This window comes from Tamandua tetradactyla, chromosome 4, assembly GCF_023851605.1.
Source record: "Tamandua tetradactyla isolate mTamTet1 chromosome 4, mTamTet1.pri, whole genome shotgun sequence".
Taxonomy (NCBI): Eukaryota; Metazoa; Chordata; class Mammalia; order Pilosa; family Myrmecophagidae; genus Tamandua; species Tamandua tetradactyla.
The window spans coordinates 167,161,708-167,185,513 of record NC_135330.1 but is presented as its reverse complement, the minus strand read 5'-3'; the positions used below and the strand labels follow the sequence as shown (position 1 = coordinate 167,185,513).

At 39.2% G+C, this 23,806-nt stretch overlaps 1 protein-coding gene across 9 annotated transcripts in view; it reads right to left on the bottom strand.

Moving 5' to 3' along the window:
* Positions 1–23,806, bottom strand: part of FARP1 (FERM, ARH/RhoGEF and pleckstrin domain protein 1) — a 356,780-nt gene that overhangs the window by 113,214 nt on the left and 219,760 nt on the right. For 8 of the 9 annotated variants that reach the window (XM_077158563.1, XM_077158564.1, XM_077158560.1 and 5 more), the window contains one exon: positions 4,987–5,091. In XM_077158563.1, coding sequence (XP_077014678.1) covers positions 4,987–5,091 — 105 coding nt within the window. Of the gene's footprint in view, positions 1–4,986; positions 5,092–13,383; positions 13,462–23,806 lie in introns of those variants that run through there. The other variant, XM_077158567.1, reaches the window with a different exon arrangement.

The window sequence follows — 23,806 nt, the reverse complement described above, 5'->3', positions numbered from 1 at the left end:
GATAAGCCACAGGGCGATGCTAATTGAGGGTAGAGTATAACTGATTATCTAATAATTAGCACGAGCTTATTTCTAACCTCTCTGAGAAACATATCTTAGACCGTGGAGAATAACCATTTTCCCCTTAAACTTGGAGAAACCATTACTATAAGTAACGCCCTGACATGCGTTATTCCTATGACAGAACTATTGAGATGAGAAGCAGAAGGCTGAGCTGGAATGCAAACTCGCCTGAATTCAACAACTCACCTCCAAGGAAAGGGATCCATCCACAACCGGCCGTGCCAAGTGCTGTGGGGTCCACTGGCTTCACCACTTGGCACAAAAAGATAACTGGGCAAAAACAGCCACGACATCCTCACGCCTGGCACTTTGTGACCAACCTCTCTCAGTTTAGCAGATGTGTAAGCTGCTTCCCAGACAAAGCCAGGCAGAGGGCATTATAACAATAATTGTAGCAAAATAATAATAATAAAAAATTAAAAGATGATGATGACGAACTCTATAGCTACCACTTTCTGAAAACTTTAATAGGTCCTAGCCACTGGACTACCTGCATTCAATCTTTTCAAAAGCCCATAAAGTGGGTGCTATTACCCCATTGTACCTACAAGCAAATGGAAGCTGAGTCAGGCTAAGCACCCCGCTCATCAGCAGCAAAGCTGAAATTTGGGAGCCAGTAGTCTGACTGTGGAGGTTTCACCTGACTGCTGCCACATACCACCTGGTCAGAAGGACAGCATTTACTACAGAACTCAGGAAGGAGATAGAGCATGTCTTAAATTTTAAAGCATCCTTATTTGGGGAAAGAGATGAAAATCCAGCTAGCACTTATTAGTCCAACTGGTGGGTAAGTCTTCCTTAGTTCATCCAATCAAAACTGCCCTTGGCCCTTCCAAAGCACATTCCATTGGCCCATCCTTCTTGGGTCATTATTATGGCTACTATGCACTTTTATGTCATTGCATATTTTGAGTAAACTTTTATGGGAGGAGAATACACATAGTCTAAGTGTACAACAAAAGTGGACAATTCCCTGAGTTTTTACAAGCTAAATGCACCTGTGTAACCAGCACCCAGATCAAGAGACAGAACTGGACTAGGACCCCAGGAGCCCTCCATAACCCCACCAGTCATACTCTACCCCATTCAAACACCAAAAGGACAATTTGGCCAAAACAACTTATTTTTTAGATTATGTCAAATTAGTCCTCCAATTTGCATTTTATTACAGACTAAAATACAGACATACGGACAGCACAGAATGGTGACTGGGTGCACTGGCTTGTACTTAGAGCTGAACTGAGAAAACCACTCGAACTCTTTAAGCTGTAGTTTGCTCTTTGGAAAAAGGGTGTGTAATAGGCCTTTGTATGAATTACTGAAATGGTGTGCATAAACCTAATACAGTGCCCGACTCAGATATTACTCTAACACAGTAGGGGCCAGCGAATGATGGCCTAAAGGCCAACCTCCTATTTTTGTAAATACAGTTTTTTTGGAACACAGGCATGCCTGTTCATTTACATACACCTATGGCTGCTTATGTGCTACAATGACAGAGCAGCATGGTTTTATCAGGAACTGCATGGTAAATGTTCTAAGAATGATCATGATTATGAATACACAACTATGTGATATTGTGAGCCGCTGATTGTGCACCATGCATGGACCGTATGTGTGTGAAGATCTGTCAATAAAAATATTAAAAAATAAAAATAAATAAGAAACTGCACAGCCCCCTAGGCTTAAAATATTTACTCTCTGCCCTTTTCAGAAAAAGTTTGCTGACCCCTGCTCTCGAGTTTAAGCAGTATGAGAAGAAGGACTTAGTCATGTTTGCTGTCGCATTCCTGGCTATAACACTACCAGCACATGGTCAACACTTACACAGTGGGGTTTTCTGTATTTTGTAGCCAAGTGCATTCCTAGATCATGTTGTAAGAAAAGAGTGAGATCATAAAAAAGTCAAGCCTGCAAAATCTCAAAAGATGCCAGCACCACCTACACCCAGTTCCTGGGAAGAATCACTAAGTTTATAAATCCTTTTAAAGAGCAGCTCCAATGGGTAACAGAAAAGGCAATGAACTTGGAGTCAGAAGAAGACGGTTGTAATAGTAGCTCTGTCATCAACTAGTTGGTTGATACAGATTTTGAACAAGTTTCAGAACCTTAGTAGTCTCAACTGCAAAGTGAAAAATATCACTACTTAACAGAATCCTTAAAACAATAATGAGAACACATCTTCGTGTGTTGTGAACTGTCATCTTAACATAAATTAAGTTTGTGAAACAATGTTTCATAAAACTTTCTACACTGTATTGTAATTGCTTCCTTTTCTCTCTTCCTAAGCTGTGCACTCCTAATGAATGGGGGCCATGGCTATTTCTTGCTGTCACTTTTTATTATGAGTCTTCTATAGTATAAAGCATGCAGTTTGATATACTGCAGATGTAAGATCATTGTTAGAGGAATAAATGAATGAATGAAATTTGGCAGGTATGTAGCCGTATACCACATCAGATGAAGACCAGGGAGTCAGGGAGGCTTACCAGTTAATGGACAGTGTTAAAAAGGGAAGTGGAAAAAAGTCAAGAAAGCAAGATATGCACTCATTTCTAAATGTTCCCACAACACCAGACAGAGGAAAGAGGTACAGCTCTCCCCTGGCCACTCCTTCCTTGAAATGCTCTCTTCCCTTGCCCTGGGACTTTTTTCTCTTTTTTTGTTTTTTTTTTTGCCCCCCTCACCCCTCCTCGGAGTCCTTTCTTCTCCATTCATCCCTTAAGTACTAATACTCCATCCTTGGCCTTGTTTATACTCCACACTGTTATCCAGTTTCATAGGTTCAATCAATGTCTTCAGTAGTTGCATGATTCTTGAATCAAACTTCAGCTCAGATCTCTTCCCTGTATTCCAGGAAATTCTGGTACTGCCAGCTGGATGCCTCCACTGGAATGCCTGTTGACATTGCCAACTCCACATGTCTTGGACTGAAGTCACTGTCCTCAGTAAGTTCACCCAGACATGGTCTTCCCCTACGTTTTCCATCTCAAATGACAGGACCACCAGCCACCCAGATGGCTAAGCCGGAACAGAGACACTAGGAATCGACTCTCCTTCACGCCCTCATCTACCCAATCATGTTTTCCCCCCTAAATTTCTTGAATTCCACCTCCCTCTAACCCCTGGCACTACCTTAGTTCAGGCCAGCATCATCTGCTGAAAGCATTGCCAGCTCCTAACAGCTTTCCTGACAACAGCTTTCCTGACTGCAGACCTGTTATATTCCAATCCAGCTGGAGTTGCCTTTCTAAACCATCAATTGGATCATGTCACACTCCCTTGAAAATAATTTAATAGCTTTCCAAATACATTAGCTTGGTATAGATCTGTAATGCCCACACAATAGCCTGATACAGATCTGTGCTGCCCACATAACAACCACTAGCCACATATGACTATCGAGCACTCAAAATAGGGCTAGTCTGAAATGAGACGTGTCACCAGGGTAAAACACACAACAGATCTAAAGACTCAAAGTAGAGAAAAAAAAATTAAAACAGCTTATTACTAACTTTCATACTGATTACATGTTGAAATGATAATGGTTGGGATATACTGGGTAAAAGAAAATATAGTTTTAAATTAAATCTGTTTCTTTTCTAACAACAAAAAAATGACTGCTAGAAAATTTTAAGTTATATATGTATGGCTCACACTGTATTTCTACTGGGCAGCAATGATAGAGAAAGACCATTGAGATCTGCTCCCTGCTGACCTTCCAACCTTCTCTCTCTCACTTCCTTCACCAGGGCCCTCGTTCCCTCGCCATTAGAGCCTTATTTGCAGGCCCTGTATCATCCATCCGAATTTCTGGTTTTTGTACGTGGTGTGATCTCGCTTTCTCTGGAATATTCTTTTAACACCTACTGGTCTTGAGGGACTTGGTTTAGCGATATCTGGGAAGGATTTCCTGAACCTACAAACCCTGTTTGCTGTCCTCACAACCCACTACTCCCCACCCTATTACACCCTATACTATCTATTGACTCAAATTTGACTCTCCACTGGCTTGTAAACTCCTTGATGATATAAGGCCTGCATTTTACTCTTTATGGGATCCACAGCACTGTGACTAGGAACAGCACTAGGTACTCAGTATGTGCTGAATGAAAGACTAGAAATACAGTCAATGAGCTTACAGACTAATAAAAGGTAGACTCTGAAACAGCCTTAAGAAAGTGTCCCCAGCCCCAAACAGCAAACATACCAGTATACTACTCCTGGACTCCAGGCTCATATAGGTGATAGAACCATTAGAAATCGCAAGCAAACTCTTAAAATGGTTGGGCCCATTGACAGGGCAATTTCATGCCTTTGAATTTCAAGTATTGAAACACTTGGCCATGTGTGCACCTACACATTTACTAGTGTATGAACTGTAGCATTGCTTGTAATAGAAAAAAATTGGCAACAACCCAAGTATCCCGTCATTCACAATAAAGGCCATACATTACAACATATCCATTTGGTAGAATAGCATGCAGCCGTGAAAAACAAGGAAGTAGATGCTGTGTGCTGAAAAGAAAAATCTCCACAGTATCTTACAGGTGGAATGGGGAAATGATAGGACGCTGCACGTTGCTTCCTCACATTGGCGCATTTTTAAAAGATGTGTTTGTGTATACATACACACAGACTATTATGGAACGATACACGAGAGTCTGGTAACAGTGATTCCTGGAGGGAGAGGGGTGGAGGTGGCTAGGTGGAAGGGAGACAGTCCTCAGTGTACAACACTTTGAACTTGCTAATCATATGTATGTATTATTTTCACTATAAAACAATATTAACAAGGTTTTCCTGTTGTCATCCCCTGCCTCCCACCACTACATTTCCAAACATCCAAGGAAAGGTACCAATTATTCCCTTCTCCAGAATGAACAGGAAATAAAACTGCAACAATAATTTGATATTTCCTACCGTAATCTTCTTGTGGTCCGGAAACTCGAGGCCAAAATAGTCACCTTCCACGAGGTTGAGGTGGTTGCAAACGGCATCCAGCAGTACTTTCCCTGGAGCTCTTTGCTGTGAACAGGACCAAGAGTGAGTTACACTGTGTGATGATATTGTGAATTGCTGATTATATATATGTAGAACAGAATGATCATACATTAAGACTGTTTGTGTTTGTTGTTATATTTTTAAAATTTTTCGAAAAAAGAATGAGTTACAGCCTCTGAGATGGGCAGAAGGGAAAACAAATGAAGGCTCCTGACTAGAGGAAACCTCTGGGTTTCCAAGTCTTCAGATCCTTCACAGCTGGCTTTGGACTTATCTTTCCCATGTCACTTTCCATCGCACGCCTCCATGACCCTCTGAGCTCCAGCTTACTATGCCTCTGCTCACACTTTTCCCCACACTTCTCTGCCATCTCTCCCACCCCAAACCTGGGCCCTGTTTTTGTGACAGTTCAAGTCCCTATTCCTTTCCTTGGTCTTTCTCTACAAACACGACAGAATTTGCTTTCTTCTTTAGATTCCTATAGCACTTTGACTATTATAATCCAGGTAGGAAGCAAAACTACAGATTCTCATTGAGACTATGCATATCAAGGACAAAGGCCACATTTGATTAATCTTTTTATGCACAATGCCTACAGTCCAATTAATTTTGTTGAAACTAATGAATGAACAAATGAATAAAAGTTACTCCTTCTATGAGTCTTCTCCTCAATTAAATTTTGGATTACTTATTTACCTATTGCCTAGCAACTCTGTGGCATTCAGTCAATGCTGCTGATATAATTAATATTATACATACATGTTCTACAAACTGACAATTAAGGGAAAGGTAATAAGATATATAAGAATGCAATTTCTACCCCTCAAAGACTTAAGAATCATGTGTCTCTATTTCTCTTCACTATCCTGTGGATTCCTAATGGCCTACTAGTAAAATGAACCAAATTCCATTACATGGATCAAACACTAAAAGAAAAATGTTTCAAGATATCCCTATCTACAGGTACTGGTTTTATACTTTCACCTTTCCTCTGACAAGAGCAAAGCATTTTCAGAACCAATCAGTAACCCGTGAGAGTAATTGGCAATAAGAGTCAAAGCCTGATGAACTCAATGATGGACATGTCTGTCAGTCTGCCCCAGCATGATCTGAGGAGCAGGTAAGGATGCTTTGGTGTCAAATCATAATTTTTTAGATGCTACTCTCTGCTCCTATGTTCCCCACCACTGAAATCCAGAAGATACACAGAGCTCTCTAAAGATCTGGGATATTCTCCCTGGATGATCCTGGCTCTCCAGGCTCTATACCTTGAATGTCAGATCTAGACCAAGAGTCACTGGTAGACTCATTTCATTTGTGCTAATGACTAGTGGCAGGAGTAACGTGACTGGCAGGTAACACACACACATACAATTTCTCCTGCCAAATAATTCCCCTCAACACACTTTTGCACACTTACCCAGTAGAATGTACTTAATATCTGCATGGATTGCTAGCCACTGATTGTATTTAACTCAGCTCTGGCACGGCAACCAGCCTGCTTTTGACATAGCTCATACACTTAGAATTCACCCAGTCATGCTAATGCATAAAGGGCAATGGGCTGTTCCACACCAGCCCCTAGGCCTCAGTTCAAGCTGCTAAACCAGCCTCCAAAGAGCTCTCATAAACTAATACACCAGCCACTTATTCTAGGCTTTCCTCTCATTCTGGTAAAAATCAGTAGACATTAATTAGATAATATAAAAATTAGGCTGGAGGATGAAAAGTTATGAAAGAAGCCCTTTATCATAAGATTTTTTTTTAAAGGGAAGACCACATTCCAGTTTCATAATCCTTCCCTCCTTTTTTTTTTTTTTTAACATGGGCAGGCACCAGGAATCGAACCCGGGTCCTCTGGCATGGCAGGCAAGCATTCTTTTTTTTTTTTTCACTGAGTACCATGGGTTAGCTTTTATTTTTATAATTTTTTTAATTGTGAAATATAGTATATATACAAAAAAAAGCAAAAAAAAATTAAGTGTATTTTAACAAGTAGTTATAGGACAGATTTCATAGTTCCACAATTTTAGGTTTTTCTTTCTAGCTGCTCTAAGACGATGGAGACTAAAAAGAAGTATCAGTAAAATGATTCAGCAGTCATGTACTCATTTGTCAAATCCTAACTTCTCTGTTGCAACTCTTCCTTCTTTTTTTTTTATTATTTAACGGAAAAAAAGAAATTAACCCAACATTTAGAAATCATACCATTCTACATATGCAATCAGTAATTCTTAACATCACCACATAGATGCCTGATCATCGTTTCTTAGTACATTTGCATCGGTTTAGAAGAACTAGCAACACAACAGAAAAAGATATAGAATGTTAATATAGAGGAAAAAAATAAAGGTAATAATAATAGTAAAAAAAAAAACTATAGCTCAGATGCAGCTTCATTCCGTATTTTAACATGATTACTTTACAATTAGGTATTATTGTGCTGTCCATTTTTGAGTTTTTGTATCTAGTCCTGTTGCACAGTCTGTATCCCTTCAGCTCCAATTACCCATTATCTTACCCTGGTTCTAACTCCTGCTGGACTCTGTTACCAATGACATATTCCAAGTTTATTCTCGAATGTCGGTTCACATCAGTGGGACCATACAGTATTTGTCCTTTAGATTTTGGCTACACTCACTCAGCATAATGTTCTCTAGGTCCATCCATGTTATTACATGCTTCATAAGTTTATCCTGTCTTAAAGCTGCATAATATTCCATCGTATGTATATACCACAGTTTGTTTAGCCACTCGTCTGTTGATGGACATTTTGGCTGTTTCGATCTCTTTGCTATTGTAAATAACGCTGCTATAAACATTGGTGTGCAAATGTTCGTTTGTGTCTTTGCCCTTAAGTCCTTTGAGTAGATACGCAGCAATGGTATTGCTGGGTCGTATGGCAATTCTATATTCAGCTTTTTGAGGAACCGCCAAACTGCCTTCCACAGTGGTTGCACCATTTGACATTCCCACCAACAGTGGATAAGTGTGCCTCTTTCTCCGCATCCTCTCCAGCACTTGTCATTTTCTGTTTTGTTGATAATGGCCATTCTGGTGGGTGTGAGATGATATCTCATTGTGGTTTTGATTTGCATTTCTCTAATGGCCAGGGACATTGAGCATCTCTTCATGTGCCTTTTGGCCATTTGTATTTCCTCTTCTGATAGGTGTCTGTTCAAGTCTTTTTCCCATTTTGTAACTGGTTTGGCTGTCTTTTTGTTGTTGTTGAGCTGAACAATCTCTTTATAAATTCTGGATACTAGACCTTTATCTGATATGTCATTTCCAAATATTGTCTCCCATTGTGTAGGCTGTCTTTCTACTTTCTTGATGAAGTTCTTTGATGCACAAAAGTGTTTAATTTTCAGAAGCTCCCATTTATTTATTTCCTTCTTCAGTACTTTTGTTTTAGGTTTAAGGTCCATAAAACCGCCTCCAATTGTAAGCTTCATAAGATATCTCCCAAAATTTTCCACTAACTGTTTTACGGTCTTAGACCTAATGTTTAGATCTTTGATCCATTTTGAGTTAACTTTTGTATAGGGAGTGAGATATGGGTCTTCTTTCATTCTTTTGCATATGGATATCCAGTTCTCTAGGCACCATTTATTGAAGAGACTGTTCTGTCCCAGGTGAGTTGGCTTGACTGCCTTATCAAAGATCAAATGTCCATAGATGAGAGGGTCTATATCTGAGCACTCTATTTGATTCCATGGGTCAATATATCTATCTTTATGCCAACACCATGCTGTTTTGACCACTGTGGCTTCATAATATGCCTTAAAGTCAGGCAGCGCGAGACCTCCAGCTTCGTTTTTTTTCTCCAAGATACTTTTAGCAATTCGGGGCACCCTGCCCTTCCAGATAAATTTGCTTATTGGTTTTTCTATTTCTGAAAAATAAGTTGTTGGGATTTTGATTGGTATTGCATTGAATCTATAAATCAATTTAGGTAGGATTGACAACTTAACTATATTTAGTCTTCCAATCCATGAACACGGTATGCCCTTCCATCTATTTAGGTCTTCTGTGATTTCTTTTAACAGTTTTTTGTAGTTTTCTTTGTATAGGTTTTTTGTCTCTTTAGTTAAATTTATTCCTAGGTATTTTATTCTTTAGTTGCAATTGTAAATGGGATTCGTTTCTCGATTTCCCCCTCAGTTTGTTCATTGCTAGTGTATAGAAATGCTACAGATTTTTGAATGTTGATCTTGTAACCTGCTACTTTGCTGTACTCATTTATTAGCTCTAGTAGTTTTGTTGTGGATTTTTCCGGGTTTTCGACGTATAGTATCATATCGTCTGCAAACAGTGATAGTTTTACTTCTTCCTTTCCAATTTTGATGCCTTGTATTTCTTTTTCTTGTCTAATTGCTCTGGCTAGAACCTCCAACACATGTTGAATAATAGTGGTGATAGTGGACATCCTTGTCTTGTTCCTGATCTTAGGGGGAAAGTTTTCAACTTTGCCCCATTGAGGATGATATTAGCTGTGGGTTTTTCATATATTCCCTCTATCATTTTAAGGAAGTTCCCTTGTATTCCTATCTTTTGAAGTGTTTTCAACAGGAAAGGATGTTGAATCTTGTCAAATGCCTTCTCTGCATCAATCGAGATGATCATGTGATTTTTCTGCTTTGATTTGTTGATATGGTGTATTACATTAATTGATTTTCTTATGTTGAACCATCCTTGCATACCTGGGATGAATCCTACTTGGTCATGATGTATAATTCTTTTAATGTGTTGTTGGATATGATTTGCTAGAATTTTATTGAGGATTTTTGCATCTATATTCATTAGAGAGATTGGTCTGTAGCTTTCTTTTTTTGTAATATCTTTGCCTGGTTTTGGTATGAGGGTGATGTTGGCTTCATAGAATGAATTAGGTAGTTTTCCCTCCACTTCGATTTTTTTGAAGAGTTTGAGGAGAGTTGGTACTAATTTTTTCTGGAATGTTTGGTAGAATTCACATGTGAAGCCGTCTGGTCCTGGACTTTTCTTTTTAGGAAGCTTTTGAATGACTAATTCAATTTCTTTACTTGTGATTGGTTTGTTGAGGTCATCTATTTCTTCTTGAGTCAAAGTTGGTTGTTCATGTCTTTCCAGGAACCCGTGCATTTCCTCTAAATTGTTGTATTTATTAGCGTAAAGTTGTTCATAGTATCCTGTTATTACCTCCTTTATTTCTGTGAGGTCAGTAGTTATGTCTCCTCTTCCATTTCTGATCTTATTTATTTGCATCCTCTCTCTTCTTCTTTTTGTCAATCTTGCTAAGGGCCCATCAATCTTGTTGATTTTCTCATAGAACCAACTTCTGGTCTTATTGATTTTCTCTATTGTTTTCGTGTTTTCAATTTCATTTATTTCTGCTCTAATCTTTGTTATTTCTTTCCTTTTGCTTGCTTTGGGATTAGTTTGCTGTTCTTTCTCCAGTTCTTCCAAGTGGACAGTTAATTCCTGCACTTTTGCCTTTTCTTCTTTTCTGATAAAGGCATTTAGGGCAATAAATTTCCCTCTTAGCACTGCCTTTGCTGCATCCCATAAGTTTTGATATGTTGTGTTTTCATTTTCATTCGCCTCGAGGTATTTACTAATTTTTCTTGCAATTTCTTCTTTGACCCACTTGTTGTTTAAGAGTGTGTTGTTGAGCCTCCACGTATTTGTGAATTTTCTGGCACTCCGCCTATTATTGATTTCCAACTTCATTCCTTTATGATCCGAGAAAGTGTTGTGTATGATTTCAATCTTTTTAAATTTGTTAAGACTTGCTTTGTGACCCAGCATATGGTCTATCTTTGAGAATGATCCATGAGCACTTGAGAAAAAGGTGTATCCTGCTGTTGTGGGATGTAATGTCCTATAAATGTCTGTTAAGTCTAGCTCATTTATAGTAATATTCAGATTCTCTATTTCTTTATTGATCCTCTGTCTAGATGTTCTGTCCATTGATGAGAGTGGTGAATTGAAGTTTCCAACCATTATGGTATATGTGTCTATTTTCCTTTTCAGTGTTTGCAGTGTATTCCTCACGTATTTTGAGGCATTCTGGTTCGGTGCGTAAATATTTATGATTGTTATGTCTTCTAGTTTAATTGTTCCTTTTATTAGTATATAGGGTCCTTCTTTGTCTCTTTTAACTGTTTTACATTTGAAGTCTAATTTGTTGGATATTAGTATAGACACTCCTGCTCTTTTCTGGTTGTTATTTGCATGAAATATCTTTTCCCAACCTTTCACTTTCAACTTATGTTTATCTTTGGGTCTAAGATGTGTTTCCTGCAGACAGCATATAGAAGGATCCTGTTTTTTAATCCATTCTGCCAGTCTATGTCTTTTGATTGGGGAATTCAGTCCATTAACATTTAGTGTTATTACTGTTTGGATAATATTTTCCTCTAACATCTTGCCTTTTGTATTATATATATCATATCTGACTTTCCTTCTTTCTACACTCTTCTCCATACCTCTCTCTTCTGTCTTTTCGTATCTGACTCTAGTGCTCCCTTTAGTATTTCTTGCAGAGCTGGTCTCTTGGTCACAGATTCTCTCAGTGACTTTTTGTCTGAGAATGTTTTAATTTCTCCCTCATTTTTGTAGGACAATTTTGCTGGATATAGGAGTCTTGGTTGGCAGTTTTTCTCTTTTAGTAATTTAAATATATCATCCCACTGTCTTCTAGCTTCCATGGTTTCTGCTGCGAAATCTACACATAGTCTTATTGGGTTTCCCTTGTATGTGATGGATTGTTTTTCTCTTGCTGCTTTCAAGATCCTCTCTTTCTCTTTGACCTCTGACATTCTAACTAGTAAGTGTCTTGGAGAACGCCTATTTGGGTCTAATCTCTTTGGGGTGCGCTGCACTTCTTGGATCTGTAATTTTAGGTCTTTCATAAGAGTTGGGAAATTTTCAGTGATAATTTCTTCCATTAGGTTTTCTCCTCCTTTTTCCTTCCCTCCTCCTTCTGGAACACCCACAACACGTATATTTGTGCGCTTCATATTGTCCTTCAGTTCCCTGATACCCTGTTCAAATTTTTCCATTCTTTTCCCGATAGTTTCTGTTTCTTTTTGGAATTCAGATGTTCCATCCTCCAAATCACTAATTCTATCTTCTGTCTCTTTAAATCTATCATTGTAGGTATCCATTGTTTTTTCCATCTTTTCTACTTTATCCTTCACTTCCATAAGTTCTGTGATTTGCTTTTTCAGTTTTTCTATTTCTTCTTTTTGTTCAGCCCATGTCTTCTTCATGTTCTCCCTCAATTTATTGATTTGGTTTTTGAAGAGGTTTTCCATTTCTGTTCGTATATTCAGCATTAGTTGTCTCAGCTCCTGTATCTCATTTGAACTATTGGTTTGTTCCTTTGACTGGGCCATATTTTCAATTTTCTGAGCGTGATCCGTTATCTTCTGCTGGCGTCTGGGCATTTAGTCAGATTTCCCTGGGTGTTGGACCCAACAGCTTGAAAGATTTTTCCGTGAGATCTCTGGGTTCTGTTTTTCTTATCCTTCCCAGTAGGTGGCGCTTGTGGCACATGTTTGTCTGCGGGTTCCACCAGTAAAAGGTGCTGTGGGTCCTTTAACTTTGGAAAACTCTCGCCCGGGGGAGGTTCACCAGCCGAAGCGGCTTGGAAGAGTGCCAGCCAGCCCAGGGGTCCGAACGAGGGGAGGGTCGCCAGCCGCCGCAGCCCGGGAGAGCGCCTGTCCGAATTTCCTAGTCGGCCCGGGGCGCCAAGCGTGGCAGGAGGGCGCCAGCCGCCACAGCCCGGGAGAGTGCACCTCCCAGCCGGACCGGGGAGTCACGTGTTTGGAAGGGACCCCCCCGATCACCGTTCTTCGCGGCCTGGGTATCTCCAATCCAATTCTCCCAGTTGGTCCGGGGGGCCGCGCTTGGTGGGGGCGCCAGCCGCCGCGGCTTGAGGGGACCGCCTGCCCAATTCTGCCAGCTGGCCCAGGAAGGAGGAAGGGAGGGACTCCGGCTGCTTGCCGCCCCGCCCGGGAAAGCCCGCGCCCCTCAGCGATCTCACTGGAGCGGGTTCTCTTAGCCAGTCAGACGTTCTAGGATGGGGTATGCTGTCTTTTTGATCTCTGTCGTGGCTCCGGGAACTGTTCTGTATCGTTTCTACTCCCCTAGTAGCTGTTCTGGAGGAGGAACTAAGATCCGTGCATCTTACTAAGCCGCCATCTTCTCCGGAAGTCCAGGCGAGCATTCTTGCCTGTTGAGCCACTGTGGCCCGCCCAATCCTTCCCCCTTACAGTTCTCTACAACATGTACTATTTGTTTAAAAAAATGTACCACCAATTATCTTACCAGCTGGCACAGACTCACATTTCCCAAAGAATTCCTGGAACTAAGTGAATTTGATAACTTCATCCAGATTTACATTGTCTGGAAAATGAGACAGTAATTTGATGCTGGAGTCTGAACAACTGAAAAATCAAATTCAGCACTTTAGTCAATATACAATGGATGCCTTTACGAACATGGTTTAAACTCAGCACTTTATAGAACATACAAAAAGAAAAGTAGCAGCTATACACCTAAACTGGGTCCTTTACTAAGTCAGTAGAAAAATTTTTTATGAACACCTTGAGCATATCTTGGTAATAATAGGTGGTTACATTCACTCCTAGAACCTACAGCATCCCCTTAGCACTTCAAATACCATGTATATTCTGTCAGAGACAAGCAAAGCACATGACTTATGAACTTCCTGCAGAATGGTGGGTTTTGATAGATGTTTGGAATTAGTTAGTAAATGACATAAATCTAGTCTCAATTTTCTAAAATCTCTTTAAAATTGATCACATCCTATAAATACTTAAACTGAAATGTTATATAAGGAGAAGTCAACTTAGAGTTTGAATGATATCTTTATAACTTCTAAAAATCATCCATAAAATAGATGCCTATAAAGCATTATACGACTCCGCTGTGAACACTGGCTATATTCAAGGCTATTAGGAAAGCCAAGTTGTAGCATCATTAGAAAGTATTTATAAGGGTATAAATACACACATTGCATGACAATTTCAAAGGTAAATGTACCACAATGGGCTCCACTGACTGAGCACTGACATCCAATGTGTTCACAGGTAGCTATGGCCTAACACACACATAGACATTGTGATACCAAAAATTCATGGACTCCATTTCTCTTTCTTTTAGAAGTTGGTGTAGAACTATGTGGGTGGATCAATGCACCCACAGCCACATTCTGCTTTGGAGAAAGCATTTCCGAGAAGGAAAGCAGGTAAAGGGTTTCCATAAAATCTGAAACAGCTAATACATTCATGCAGCGATTTTTGCTTCTCTTCATTCTTTAAGAAAAATTCTGCTTCTTTTTCTTCCTACCATGGATTTACTCTCTAAACATGAACTATCATTTCTCTGTGCTTGTTTCTAATGAGTTTTTTAGTTCACTCAAAGTATTTCTGTTTAAAATCACTTTACACAGCCCAGGGCAACTTGAACTCCTCCATATTCTGAAAGGTTAAAAGAGACAGGAGCATTGATGCAAAATAAATCTGATATTCAAAAGCTGTTTGGTACTTGCAATTGTAAGAAGAAAAGGGATTTTAAGAAAAGTTCAAAAATGTGATCACCCAAAGCTTGTTGGCTATAAAGGGTTAAAATTGACTGATGGCAGTAGAATAATATACCCGGAGAACATAATCAATGGACAATGACATGGAGATAATTAATAATTTATTCTTAACAATGAATAAAAGACAGAAAAACAGAGTAATCCAAATCTTACTAACTCTTCATGTGCAATGCATACAGAGGTTGATTCTTAAAAAGCTAGATTATGAGGATTATCTGGGGACCTATGTCCTATTATTGTCAAAAAATGTCCCTAATAGGAATGTCAGGTGAAAAGTAAATGAAGGGGTGCGAGGGTGGTTCAGTGGTAGAATGCTCGCCTTCCATGCAGGACACCCAAGTTCAACTCCTGGATCATGCACCCTCCCCCCCCCAAAAAAAGAATACATTAGACATTAGGTTCATTTTTGTCAACAACTGGAGAATGTTACAACAAAATCTCTTAAAACCATTCTTACAAGCAAGAAAACCAATAAGATATATTTTCTTTCCAACAAATCCTAGAAATATATTAAGGGGTGGGACTTAGCTCAAGCAGAGTGGATAAGTGAAGAGCTTTATCCCATGGAGGACATGAATAAATTTCCATCTGTATGCACTGAATGTTTGCAAATAATTTTCAGCACCAAGAATGTTTTTTTACATGTTCTGCAGAAAAAATGAACATCTTTGGAAATGACCATAAATTATGCTTTGGGGGCAAGTTTTCACTGAAAGCTGATGAATGGATTCAAAAGCTACAAATCTATTATCTCTTTATTGCTAAAACAAATCGATAAAAAAATCAGTAACATTTGAACAGGGAGTGGGAAAAAGGTAAGACAAGTGTGTATATTAAAATGGCAGAATACAAAGAAGAGAATCTGAGAAAAATCCAACTGTAAAAATGTTTTCTCAAATAACTGACTTCACGATATGCACAGACAGATACACAAGTATATATTTATATGTTTACATATATACATATACTTGTATATTTTTATATTTAAGGTTATCTAGGCATCATTTTAAAACAAATATGTTAGTAAAGATTTAATATGAAAGGTATTTTTTTAATGTCCTTTAAGTGCTTGAATGGGAGGTGGGGTCAGATATCTGAGACTCCCACCTCCTCCAAGAAACCATGGGTCTGGCCTACTCCACAAACTGCCAGTTTTTATTACTATAGTCCAGTAGAGTAAACCTTACAGAAGATCCAAAGAGTGATCATAACATCTTATTTTGGAGAATAACCCAGTGATCGGTGAAACTGTATACTCATTTTCTTATCAGTCCTTTTGTATTGGCTACTTTTAGTTATCCTCCAAAAGACATTAAAATTAACCACACAAACAAACGGGCTGATTTCAAACGGTGTGCCCTATTGCTTATTCCATTTTGAGCTGGTTTTTCACTGACTCCTATAAAATTTAATTTTTGGACTAGATTTACAATCTTGGGGAATGCCTGACAAGCAAGTACTCACACCTTCACACATAGCTTCAAGCCATTAAAATTTGTGAATCAGAGTTGTTTTAATTTATTGTGCCTTTAAAACATTCTTATGCCTTCAAGTCATTTTATTATACAAAGTTTCATGCAACGTTATTTCTTTTCTTCTCTAAAAGCTACAATTCTTCCTGTGGGTGCGATATACACTGTCCTTCTCCTCCCCTCTCCACTTCCTCAAAGAATCTGGAGAAATAAATCCCCCTACTTGACTCAAGCTAAAGTTTGGCTTTTCTGAAATAATCACTTAGATACCTATAAAGATGATGCTTACCTGATAGAAAATTTGCCTCTGCTAAGGTTTCAGAGACTTGTTTCTGTAAGTATTTTGTTGTTTTGTTTTGTTTTTTGCCCTTTGGAGATTAATACAACCATGACAGCCAGGATATGCTTTCAGCCAACAGCAGGGAATGGCTTATCTCAAAGGTCTTGGCCCCCTTCTTCTACCATTAATAGCTATTAGAATACTGTCCAAAGTTTTCTATAGCCTGCCAATCCTCCACCAGTCTGAATCTTGTTGCATTATAATGTCTCTGATTTCCTCATGATCCTCTGGCTGGGGAGAATTACAAACTGTGACAGCTTGAGCAGGCTGGGGTAAAATTTTTATTTATAAAGTGAGTAGTTATGTGCAGATACTGTGCTAGGTAGTCCGAGAACGGAAATCAGTAAGTCAAAGGTCTCTCTTGGAATTTGAGATACAGACAGATAACCAGCTAAATTAGAATATAAGATAAATGCAATGTTAGATCTATTAATAAACTACTGAAGGTCAGAGAATAGAGCAAAATAGCTACTCTGTTGGATGGTGTGATACGTTCAAAGAGGAGTAACTAAGGTGGCACAAGAGAAGCCCATCTGAATGGGTCTTGAAGGATGAGTAGGAGTTAACCAGATCAACACAGAGATGCGGAATCATGAAAAGACTTGGGATATTATCAGGTAGCCCTTAGAACAAGGTTAGAATTAAAAGAAACTATGTATTCTATGTATTATCTAGCAAAGGGCCTGGCAAATAAATGAGTTCTCTATTATTGTCATTGCTGCTCTGATGGGGTAGGGGGTGTTAATTTATAGAACTTAGGATAGGGAAATGGGTGACAGTGGGAAGGAAGCCCCATTTCCCAACCCCAAAGGCATGTGTCTGCAAAGTCATGGGATGGAAAGCCCAGCTAATACAGCAGTGTGTTGTATCAAAACATCCCCAAGGGGCAGAATCCACACACAGAATACCCAGGATGTATTTGCTTTAGAATTCAGCTGATGCTGATCCTCCAGCATTTTCTAAAGTGAATGTGCACATGTATCACCTGTAGACCTTGAAAGCTGTGGATGCTGGAGGCAGGAGTGGGGACCCGGATATTTGCATTTCTAACCACTTCCCAGGTGACACAGCCGCTGGCCCAAGGACCACGCTTTGAGTAGCAAGGAGTTGCTACAAAATCATGCAAGGGATCTTGGGTAGGAGGAACTTATCAGCTCTCACACCTCCCCAAACTGCATCATAAAGTAAGGTCTTCTCTCGGGGAGGATCTAAATGACAGCAAAAATCTATCTTAAATCAAGGAGTATCAACTATCACAAAATATCTTTGAGCATGCTTAAACTTGTGATTAAAGAAAATTTACTATTAAAAATACATACCTACTGCTGGGGAGGCGGAAGTAGGGGAAATGACAAATGACTAATGGGTACAAAGTTTCTGTTTTGGATGATGAAAATATTCTCAAATTAGATCATGGTGATGATTGCAAAACAATAGAAAAAATGTGAAGAGAAAAAGTACGTCAGAGAAATTGTTTTACTGGCTCTCAGGTTCTAAACCAGGGTGCTTCTTAGAGATGGGACAATAAGACATCGTAATTAGGTATTGAATACAGACACACCAAAAAATTTTTAAGACAATTCAAAGAAGGGTGGAGTCATTGAACTGCATCCTCCTATTTCAATCTCCTTGAAACTTGAAAAAAAACAAAAAAAGTATAAAACCTAGTTTAGTTTGTGTGTTTTTGTCTGAATTTAAACTTTTGTGAGAGGTGAGGGCAGGAATGGGGGAGATGAGGCCTGATCATGGACAAATCAGTTGATCCATTTTCCTCCTCAATCAAGTGAGGGAGTTAACTGAGGTCTGGCTTTGGAAACCTGGGGGTGGGTGGGGATGTTACTATTTTAATATTTATAATATTATGAGACCAGTTTCACTTACCCTAACACTTCAGCCCCATCTGCATATGCCATAGCATTGCTCATGTTGGAGAAAAGATGCTTCCAAGTCCACCCAAAAAGGACCACAGCCCATTAGTGATCTGACCGTCCTTCCTGAGAATGGTGGGGCCATGGGATAGTCTAGGGTTATTTTACTGAGGTCAAGGGAAAGAGGAAGTTTGGGAGCTTTCCTGATACTGGGACCCAGGAAGGTGGGTCTCTTAAAAGAATAGGAATTGAAAGATGGTGCCCGGGGAAGAGGCTGGTTGGGTCCAGGTTAGTATCTGCCTGTACTTTAAGCAGTCCAGAGAGCCACAGGCAGACATGGAAGCGAAGGGTGAAACATTCAGTTACTTCAAGATAGACTGGGAACCGGGAAGAAGAGAGGACCCAATCGGAGGGCTCTTTTTCCCAAGAGACCTATAAGGATAGGAAGTCGATGCCCATAAATTATCAGAAAAGGCTGATGACATACTTTGTAGTAAGTAATAAGAGCCAACCCAGAGCACTCACTATGTGCCAGACATTGTTCTAGAAGCCAAACACATATTACCTCTATGACTCTCACAATAACCTTGTGAGGTAGGGGTGCTATTACTCACGCTCATAGAAGAGTTGGGATTTGAACCATGCTTCAGTGAATCAGTTCTCAACTGTTAAACCACAGGGTGTCTCTATCTCCCCCTGCATCCATTTCAAGACTTAAAGCCATAATTTTGATGCCCAAATAGTCCTGCAGACACTGTGCTCATAAAACCCAGGGGCAGACAGACACTTCACAAATGCACAGAGAAAAAGTCTACCAGGCAGAGCACAGCCCTGTGACCTAGAGACGGATAAGTCCATCATGATCACCCTGCAAACAGGACTCCTCAGTGAACAAAGAAATGGGAGAAGTGAAATTTGGGAGCTGTTTCCGATGCTTTTTCTCCATCTTTTGGGTGATTTAAGGACACGGTATAATATAACTGTTAAGATCACAAATTCTGAAGACACTCTGCCGCCTTCTTGCCAATCCATTCTACACTCCCTGGCAGTGTGTCCTTGGGCCACTTACTCTTTGCGCCTCAGTTTCCTCTTCTACAAAATGGGAGCAATGATTAAACCACTTCACAGAGTTGTTATGAGGACTAAATGCCTTAATATATACTAACTCTCTTAAAGCCATATCTGATACTCACTACGCTCTACTGCGTACTGGCTATGAAAAGGAGAAGGGAGGGAAGATGAGTCATTAGGAGGAGATGAAGATAATGCTGACCAGGTAATACCAGTGCCAGGAAACAGTGTGATCACCTTTGCTGTGAAATGCCAGCCGGTGCACGAACAGGAGGTAAAACACGAAAAACCAAACTCTAGGGAGCCGGGACAAGGCTTTCATTCTTCGAGAGGGAAGCTAAATGTTTAGGCCTGCCCCTCTCGGCGCTCCACAGATGCCGCCATTCTTCCTCTCAGGGCGGCGGCGCTGCCTGCGAGCCACACAGTGTGTTCCTTGTTCCCTTCCGTGCTAAGCCACGACGTCCAGGACACTCATGAAACACACTTCATATTGGATTTCAGAGGCTCCAACTGCAGGCCAGGAAGAGAATGGACCCTTTCAGCTCACTCACTGTAAAACGGCGCCACGTTACAAGAATAGCGTCATTAGCATAGAACTACCTCTTTCCCTTTACTGCATCAGACTGAGAGAGAGAGAGAGAGAGAGAAAGAGTGTGTGTGTGTGTGTGTGTTATGGAGGGAAAAGGCATTTCTCTGTTGCTTTCTTGCAAATGTTAGGCAATGAGCAAAAAAAAAAAAAAAAAAAAAAAAAAAAAACAGCTACCCATTGTGCCTCGTTTGCCTGCTCTTGACATTACACAATTCATTTTCCTTTGATCACTTCAACAAGCAGATAAATTTTAAAAATTGAACAGACACCAAAATAAAAAAATCTTGCTTCACAGTTTGTTACTTTAAATATCTATCAGGCAGGGAATAAAATGTCACCCCAATAATGATTAAGGCAAGTATAAACCAGATTATTACTGCTCACGGAAAGCATTACACCATTTCCAGCAATAGAAAATAGCTTGCATTTTTTCCTGATGTATATTTAGTTTGGCAATTTTCTCTTTGGTCTCATGGTTTAATCAAACCACTAGCATGAAGCTGAATTTTCTAAAAAAACACCTGATATACACTTGGCCTCCAAAAATATTATTCCATAGGAAGGAGGAAAGTAGTGATTTTATTGAATTTAGCTTAACATTTGAACAGAAAAGTGAAAACGGTAAAACAAAGCCGCCAGGTAACACATATTGTCCCCAATTCTCAGCTTTCTTTGTGATAGGCAAAGATGTTCCTTCTGTCTACGAAATACAGCTTTCTCCCAAGAACCATTTCTCAAAGAACAGCTAACACAAGAAAACTCATTTAAAAAATATGCCAACACATTCCAGAGAAAACAGTTTTAGCTTTTTTACAATCAGCAGAGAATGGGAACATTTTCTCATTTGTATTATTTCTTATGCAAAAGGATTTTAAGTTAAAAATATGTGAGTCAGATCAAAATGTGCAGACAAGTTTTCAATAACCTATAAGAATTCTCTGCTCTAGAGTCCCCACAAAAGCTCCCAAATACTTATCCTTCATACTTTTTTTATTTACTTTTCAAATTTAATATTCCATTAACCATGGGTGGCAGCGGGAGTGGGCTCCAGCTGCAGGTGTGGGTATCTGCAGGGAGGTCATAGTTCTCACCAAATAATACTTAGCCTTTGAAAACTGGAAACCTCAGATGAGTGAATACAAAGATTCTAAGTTCACCACAATAAAAATTTTTAAAAAAAGATTCTAAGCTCAGGACTAAGAAACTTACAATTGTATAAAACTTTAAAAGCATAAAGAAACAACATACATATCCAAAAACTCTGACAGACTACTAGAAGGACTGGTAAATTTTCAGGGGAAGAGAAGGTCGAACACTATAGAAAGCATTTTCATTATAAAGGAAAATAGAGGGAAACCTAGCTTTTGAGCTCTTTGCCACGATAAAGCCACTACTTATAGGTATGGAAATAACTGGAGATTAAATTTGGGAGCTGCACAGAGTGGGAGGAGAGAGGGAACTTGGGAGGAAAGAGGGTATTTGAGGCCATGGCTTTGATGTGTGGCTTGTCACCAGCTCTGCAGCCTGCAGGTTTTTCCCATCTAGACAAAAGAATGATGCCGCACACGCCTCCCGAAAAAGGAGTGGTTGTGAGGTGAATACACATACAGTGGGACAAGCGCCAGCACCAAGTACTCAATACACCCTAGTTACCACTATGTTTCATTTTTAGTTGAAAAAACTTCCATGTTATTTTTAACTCTTGGTAGCTACGAAAACTCTCTCAAGACTTGTAAACCTCACAACACTTTTATCACTATAGAATAAAACTTTTGCTTTTCCTATATTCCACCATCTTTTGATGAGGGGTCAAAAAGATGAGAACTGAGAATATGGCTAATAAGACAAAAAAGGGGTTTAAAAAAAGAGTCTGCATGAGGTACAAGCTAGAAAACCACTAATAAGCAAAAAAAATTACATGTATTCAGTACTGATAACAGTCCTTTCCTACCAACACCTGCCAGAGCAAAACAAAACATAAACACATACAGTCTAGACTTAAGAACAAGAAATTCAGAAATAAGTATAAAGTAAAAGTAGAGAAAGCATATCCAAAGATACTGACAGTCTTCTAGAAGAACTGAAATAATATAAATTGGTAAATCTATTTTTTAAAATTCAAGTGTCAGGCAACACTATTCTAAGGTGTTACTAACCCAACAGTTATGACAAATCAGTTCATTCTCTTTGATGTACATCACAGATTCTAAAAGTTCTTACAAACTTAACAGAAAAGAATGCTGATCAGGATTTAATTAAGGTGCTAAGGATGAAGTACAGCAATGATCTGGAGGGGACTCCGAAAATCAGGGTCACCTGGAAATTTGAAATCATCCATCCTTTCTAACTCCACCCCTAGAGAGTCTCTTGAGCATATTTGGAAAAGTATTCCTCAATGATTCTGATGCACAGACACACACACACTCATGGCACTCAAGAAATGAGAAACCATGCAGCTTAGCTCTTATGACATTCTTCTCAAATTCATCTTTTTGAATACCTTGATGAAATTTTTTTCATGATAATTTTTTTGTATTTCTCTGCCTGCACTTGACCTGCCCCTTATGAGTACCATGTGACTTATCGTGGGACTAATTTTCAAAAAGCTCCTTGAATCAAGTTAATCTTTTGTTAAATCGGGTATGTCATTACTCTGCTCCAATTCTTTCACTCACAGTAAATGTCCTTATCATGGAAAATAAGGGCCCCCGGAGATCTGCCCTACCACCAATCCGGCCTCATACTCAGCTCCCTTCCCTCTTGCTAAATTCCATAACAGCCACACTGGCCTCCTGGCTGTTCTTAGAACAGATGAAGCACCCACCCCATCCTAGGGCCTTTGCACCAGCTGCTCCCTCTGCCTGGAATGCTCTCTATCCAGAAATCTACATAGATGATTCCATCACCTCTTTGGAATCTCTGCAGGAATGGCAGTTTCTCAATTAAAATTGCAATTTGCTCACACATCCCCATCTCTGTTATTCTGCTTTATGTATTTTATTTTTCGCTTTCATTTATCATTTTCTAACATTCAAAGCAATGTACATCTTTATAATGTTTATTTTGCATTGCTGTCTTTCTCTGCTAGAATATAAGCTCCACCAGGACATAGATTTTTGTCTATTTTGTTCACTAGAACAGCACCATGGTAGATGCCTGGAAAGATTTCTTGAATGGATGAATGCATGAAATCATTTTAAAAACATAATTCTCACGAATAGAATTTAATATCACATTGTTTTACACAAACAGCAATAAACTGGGATCTAGATTCCAAAGCCAGCTGGAAAATACATTTTTATTTCCAGAAATTGTTGCTCTAAGAGTTGACATTGTCAAAAAGCCAACAGACACACACCACTAATGAAAGGTCAACCGCATGGAAAATGTTGAAAAGAAAATGAGAAAATAAAGATGACGTTTTATTGATTAGGAAACATAGGTTAATAGTCATATAACATTGATATATGGAAAGAAACTCCTACAGGAGAGCTTGGCTTGCGCTGTGAAAGTGTCACACCATAATAATAATGGGTCATTAAGCCTCAGATACTCTTTGAGAACAAACTTAAATATATGAAATAAAAATAGGGTTCTTAAAAAAAATGTTCATTCAGACAGTATACTGATGTTTTGACTTTCTGATTCAGTGCTTCTGGTGCATACAGAACTTCAGTTTCATTTGAACTAGCTCATTAGTCAACTTTTTTGCTCTTGTGGAAGGAATCGTTTCAAACTTTGGTAAAGACAAGAATGGTTGGAGTTGAACACATTCGTTGCTAATTC